At 54.3% G+C, this 6,010-nt stretch overlaps 1 protein-coding gene across 3 annotated transcripts; it reads left to right on the top strand.

The window, feature by feature from the left end:
* The first annotated feature begins 2,698 nt into the window (after window positions 1–2,698).
* Window positions 2,699–5,194, top strand: LOC125523020 (protein NRT1/ PTR FAMILY 8.3-like). 3 transcript variants are annotated; one of them, XM_048688054.1, is made up of 5 exons: window positions 2,699–2,854; window positions 2,967–3,066; window positions 3,217–3,434; window positions 3,641–4,194; window positions 4,277–5,194. In XM_048688054.1, the coding sequence occupies exons 1-5, from the start codon at window positions 2,801–2,803 to the stop codon at window positions 5,136–5,138; spliced, it is 1,788 nt and encodes a 595-aa protein (XP_048544011.1). In that variant the 5' UTR covers window positions 2,699–2,800; the 3' UTR covers window positions 5,139–5,194. The 3 variants fall into 3 exon arrangements, with proteins under 3 accessions (XP_048544011.1, XP_048544012.1, XP_048544013.1); XM_048688055.1 differs by having other exon boundaries at window positions 2,720–2,854; window positions 3,217–3,394; XM_048688056.1 differs by having other exon boundaries at window positions 2,777–2,854; window positions 3,150–3,434.
* The last annotated feature ends 816 nt before the right edge of the window (window positions 5,195–6,010 follow it).

Genomic DNA, 6,010 nt, shown 5'->3' with positions numbered 1-6,010 from the left:
CCTGTGCCGAATCTTGCTGGGGTGGGTGTTCTTCGGCGTTATCCGGGGTAGTATTATCTCCCGTGCCGGAATCACCGTTTGTGCCTTGGCGGGATTTAGAGCAGCGCCGCTGACGTCGGCGCTTTGACTGTTTCTTGGGGGCGTCATCCCTCATTGTTCCATCGCCATCTCCGTCTTTTGGAGTATCCACCATGTATATGTCATATGACGAGGTGGCGTTCTAGCGCCCTACAGGTACTGGTTCCTGTTCGTCTCCTATATTGTCGTCCATGCCGTCAATGTCTTCGGAGCTGAAGTCAAGCATGTCGGTTAAATCGTCGATAGTGGCTACCAAGTGGGTGGTGGGTGGGTTTTGAATTTCCTCACCGTCTGTATCCCATCCTTGCTGACCGTAGTTCGGCCAGGGCTCTCCTGATAAAGAGAGAGACTTTAAGAGAATTCAGGATGTCGCCAAAAGGCGAATGCTGAAAGATGTCCGCGGCAGTGAACTCCATTACCGGCGCCCAATCGGATTCGATTGGCGGGGGTGAGGGGGGCTCGGAGTTTGGAGAGGAATCCGGCTCCTCGGAGTCACGGGCCACGCGGAGTGCGGAGTTGGAGTTCGGCTCGATCGCCTCTGAGATCGCAGCCCCTGAGGCAGCGTCCAACCGCTGATCCTCGGTCGGCGCAGTAGGTTCCGAATCAATGGTCGAGACCGATGCGTGTGCGGCCTCCGAAGCGCTGTTCGGCAGCAGAGCTATATCATGCCCGTCGAGACAGCGCGGCGCGCTTGGCTGTGGCACGAATCCGCTGAAGATCAAGTCCCCGCGGATGTCAGCAGTGTAGTTTAGGCTTCCAAACCTGACCTGACGGCCAGGGGCGTAGCTTTCGATCTGCTCAAGGTGGCCAAGCGAATTGGCCCGCAGTGCGAAGCCGCCGAAGACGAAGATCTGTCCGGGGAGAAAAGTCTCACCCTGGACCGCATCGTTGTTGAAGATCAAAGGAGCCATCGGGCCTAAAGGCGCCGACACAGAGGAACTCTCAATGAAAGCACCAATGTCGGTGTCAAAACCGGCGGATCTCGGGTAGGGGGTCCCGAACTGTGCGTCTAGGCCGGATGGTAACAGGAGACTGTGGACACTTTGTTTTACCCAGGTTCGGGTCCTCTCGATGGAGGTAAAACCCTACTCCTGCTTGATTGATATTGATGATATGGGTAGTACAAGAGTAGATCTACCACGAAATCAAGGAGGCTAAACCCTAGAAGCTAGCCTATGGTATGATTGTGTATGGAGTTGATTCTGTCCTACGGACTACAACCCTCCGGTTTATATAGACACCGGATAGGGTTAGGGTTACATAGAGTCGGTTACAATGGTAGGAGATCTTGAATATCCGCATCGCCAAGCTTGCCTTCCACGCCAAGGAAAGTACCATCCGGACACGGGACGAAGTCTTCAATCTTGTATCTTCATAATTCAGGAGTCCGGCTGAAGGTATAGTCCGGCTACCCGAACACCCCCTAATCCAGGACTCCCTCAATTGCTAAAGACAAAAATGATGTATTAATTGAAGACATCGGTTTCTACTTTCTAAGACGCAAAGTTCGGGATATGGGACAAGATCCTGGAGTGACTAGGATGGAAACTGGGCATCTTGTAAAAGAGATTGAAGATATCAATCCAAACCGTCGGATTGGAATCAGATGGCCCAGATCTTAGTGGAATCAGATGGCACAGATCTTAGTGGAGGGAATCAGATGGAATCAGATGCAAAAAGGACTCTGACTTATAGTTATTTTTTAGTCACTATCCTTCTTCTTCGAGTCCCCTCCCCAACACAAGGTAGGCGCTGAAATTCGCCAATAATGGTGTAACTGCCCCATTTGAGCCCCTCTCGCTTGCAGACGGCGACGGCGGTCCAGATTCATTGTCAAGCTCCGCCCCCACTATGTGCCCTTCGCATCCTCCTCATATGAGGCTGCACCATCTCATGTACAGCAATCCAATGGTGGTACGTCTTCCCCCTCTCAAGATCTAGCAGCAGTTCGTTGGCGACAAGTCGGTGGTGAGCTCCTCGCTTCCTTTCCTTCTGAAACTCAGGTTCAAGCTCAAGGTTTTTTTTTTTGCAGTGCTCTGTTGTCAGTGACATTGCTCATGACTTAACGGTGAGGCATGATGATACACCTATGATTGACAAAGGAAACTCACAAGGCTTGTCCTTGTTAACATAGACTACAATCATATTAAAGTGAGTACACTAATTCATTAATTATATTGTCTTTTTTAGGGAATTAATTATATTGTCTTGATAAGTATCCTCTCCACCTGAACTATTTTAGCCATGCTCAAAAGGTTGTCTTTTTAGTTAAGTTGATTTAGCATGAACCTTGAAAGAATGTGTTTGAGGCCAACTTGTATGTGAGGTTAACATGTATTTCCTTTCTGTTTCACAATGTTGCATTTATTGAAAAGTGTTGTCAATGCTTGCAAAGTTTCACAGTGAAATGACATTTGTAGATTTTTTGCCACGGCTTCCACAAATGTCATTTCATGATGCAAATTTACAAGTACTTGAAACATTTATCAATGTTTTCCACCAAGCAATTTCAGAATTTTCATTTTTGTCGGAATTTACTGTTCATCCTGAGCTAAATTTTTTCGTTTATAGCGGCGCCATCGATTGAATAAATAGCCGATGGTGATTGCTAAAGAAAAAAGAGCTCACTCATTGGCGCCTAGCTACCTTTCGATTACAGTAATCTCCACCCACTCCACTGCCAAGTGCACAAGCAAAAGTCGAACGGTCCCAAGCTCTCGGCATGGCCTCCGCCGGCGAGCACACGGTGCCCCTGCTCGACCGCCCACCTCCCGAGGTCTCGTCCCCCTCTCCTCTGCCTCCCTCGTGATAAACTCTTTTCTCTCTTATTCAATTTTGACCCATGGATGATGTTTGGCTCCTAATTTTGATGGGGATCGCCGTCGCAGGCAGTGGAGGCATACACCACCGACGGGTCTCTTGGTTTCGACGGGAACCCGGCGCTGAAGAATCGCACGGGTGGATGGCGCGCATGCCGCGCAGTCCTCGGTAATTTGTTTCTTGTTCCGATTGAGATTTCAACGAGACTAAAACTCTCTTGGCAATTCAACTGTTCTTGGCAACTCGCGCAGGTGGATGGCGTGGTGATTAATTTGGTTCCGGCCGCATCTTGGAACGATGATGTGCATGTGCATGCAGGTACCGACTTCTGCTACTGCCTGGCCTTCCACGGTGTCTCCTACAACCTCGTCACGTACCTCACGACCGTCCTGGGCCAGACCAACGTCGCCGCCGCGAGGAGCGTCTCCACCTGGAAGGGCACCTGCTACCTCACTCCCCTCGCCGGCGCCGTCGTCGCCGACTCCTACTGGGGAAGGTACCGCACCATGGTCGTCTCCTGCTCCGTCGGCGTCGCAGTAGGTTCCTTCCAACCACTCTGCACAACAATTAATAATCACTCTGTACCAGAGTCTGAATCTCTATGTCATGTCCCAGTGGAGCAATTCAGAATGTCGTTCTGACATTGTAGAAATTTCATTTTATCCTGCATGATCCTAATTGAGAAAATTCAGACTTGAATTCTGCCAGATTGTGAGAATTTGGCCACTCTGTTTTTGGGCAGGGCATGCTCATGGCAGCACTCTCAGCGTACCTGCCGCTGCTCGTCAAGAACGGCTCGTCGTTCACAGGCCTCACCTCGTCCAACATCGTGTCGGCTCAGGAGTACATCTTGTTTCTGGGCCTCTACATGGTTGCCTTTGGGTTGGGCGGCCTCAGGCCGTGCCTGATGTCCTTCGGCGCCGATCAGTTCGACGACGGCGATCCATCGGAGCGCGTGACGAAGGGCTCCTTCTTCAACTGGTACGTCTTCAACATGTACTGCGCATCGCTGGTATCCAGCACCGGCATCGTGTGGGTGCAAGATCGTTACGGCTGGGCGCTAGGGCTGACCATCCCGGCGGCCGTCCTCGCCGTCGGGCTTTCATGCCTGGTCGTCGGATCGCGGACGTGCAGGTTTCACCGACCCCGCGGCAGCCCACTCACCAGAGTGTGCCAGGTCGTCGTCGCTGCCGTGAGAAAGTTTGGCCTCGAGCCGCCGTCCGACAGCTCTCTTCTCTACGACCCGTGGGAAGAGGACCTCGCAGTTCACAGGATCGAGCATACCACTGATCTCCGGTCAGTTACCACAATCCTGTTTTCTTGTAGTTGCTTTCGTCAAATTCACCGTTCAATACAAATGTGCTGCTTGCCTGATCAGATTCTTCGACAAGGCCGCCGTTATCGTGGCTTCGGGCAAGGAGGTGGAGACGGCAGCCGGCCGGACGCCACGCAGCCCGTGGAAACTCTGCATCGTGACGCAGGTCGAGGAGACAAAGATTCTCGTGCGGATGCTTCCGCTCTGGGCGACCGTCGTGTTCTTCTATGCCGTGTTAGCGCAGGTCTCGTCGACATTCGTCGAGCAAGGCATAGCGATGGACGCCGCCGTCGGCTCCGTGCGCGTCCCGCCCGCGTCCATGTCCACCTTTGAGGTGCTCACCATCATCGCCCTGGTCCCGCTCTACGACCGGGCATTCGTTCCTGCGGCCAGGAGGCTCACGGGGAGGGAGAAGGGCATCTCAGGGCTGCAGAGGATCGGTACCGGCCTCGCCATGCCCGTGCTCGCCATGGCCGCCGCGGCGCTTGTCGAAACAGCACGCCTCCGAGCGGCAAAGTCGTCGCCGCTGTCACCGAATGCGACCAGCGTGCTGTGGCAGGCGCCCCAGTACGTGCTGATGGGCGTGGGCCAGGTCCTCACTACCATCGGGCAGCTCGACTTCTTCTACAGCCAGGCGCCGGCCGCGATGAAGACCGTGTGCACGGCGCTCGGGTTCCTCGCGATAGCGGCCGGCGATTACCTGAGCTCATTCCTACTGACGGTCGTGCAGTGGGCGACGTCGACGGGCGGCACGCCGGGGTGGATCCCCAACGACCTGAACGAGGGTCACTTGGATCGCTTCTTCTGGATGATGGTCGTACTGGGCTGCGTGAATCTGATGGCTTTTGTGAGCTGCGCCGCGAGGTACAAGGAAAAGAATCCAATAAGATCTGGTCTTATTTCTGAGCAAGTGAGACCATGTTGACAACAATCTCAAAGCACCATAGTCTTCTTGCTCGATTTGATACATTTTGCAGTTAATTTAGTTTGCATTAGTGTAGTGTAGTGTCAAAAAACGATTTACATTATGGGACGAAGGGAGTACATGTTTCTGTACTTTCCCCTCCCGAGCCACTCGAGCGGGCGGCAACGGAGGCCCCAACCCTATCCCCGAAACCCCACCCTCCTTGAGATCCCCTCGCCACCGCTGCCGCTGGTGACGGCGGTGGTGGCGGAGCCCAGCCGTCAAAGGCGGCGGGCGTGGTCGGCGAGCCCTGACGGGCCTCCCTCGCGTGGGGGTTAGGCGTCATGCGGGGCGACGCGGGTGAGCTTCTCCAGTGCGGTGGTATAGAGGCGAGCAGTGGTGCGGTGGAGCGCGGTAGGGAGCGTGTAGATCAGGTGTAGGCGGCTGGTGCGGTCCGGGAGGTGCACGCATGGGAGATGGCGGATGCGGCGCGGCGCGGCCAAGGAGGCAGCGGTGCAGTGGCGCTTGGCCAGGTGAGAGGTGATGGCTGCCTGGTGTGGGGCCTGGGTCCTGTTGTGGTGGCTCAAGGAGGTGAGCGATAGTGGCCTCTTGGTGGTGTCAGTGCTGTTGTTGGAGGCGGATGTGCAATCTGGATATGGATATGGGGTTCAAGATCGACCTGGGGCCTTTTGTTGCCGTACCGGGGCTCAGTGTTGCGGCATCTGCATTGTGGCCTGTTGGGAGTTGGAGCTTTGGTTGTTGCAGGCGGTGCGGCAGTCTCTAGTTGCGCTGGTAGTGAAGGTTGCTCCAGAGGTGTGGGTTCTTTGTTGTGCGGACGCAGGAAGTTGGGTTGCGTGCCTTCGGTTGTGTGGGTTGTCGGTTGTCAGTGTTCC

This window comes from Triticum urartu, chromosome 7 (genome assembly GCF_003073215.2).
Source record: "Triticum urartu cultivar G1812 chromosome 7, Tu2.1, whole genome shotgun sequence".
NCBI lineage: Eukaryota > Viridiplantae > Streptophyta > Magnoliopsida > Poales > Poaceae > Triticum > Triticum urartu.
This window is presented reverse-complemented; position numbering and strand designations above follow the sequence as displayed.

Excerpts from the sequence above, each read along its gene's own strand:
- LOC125523020 (XM_048688054.1), top strand. The coding sequence starts at position 2,801 with ATGGCCTCCGCCGGCGAGCACACGGTGCCCCTGCTCGACCGCCCACCT. Across the intron at positions 3,067-3,216 it reads CGCATGCCGCGCAGTCCTCG|GTACCGACTTCTGCTACTGC; the intron begins GTAATTTGTTTC and ends ATGTGCATGCAG. Across the intron at positions 4,195-4,276 it reads GAGCATACCACTGATCTCCG|ATTCTTCGACAAGGCCGCCG; the intron begins GTCAGTTACCAC and ends TTGCCTGATCAG.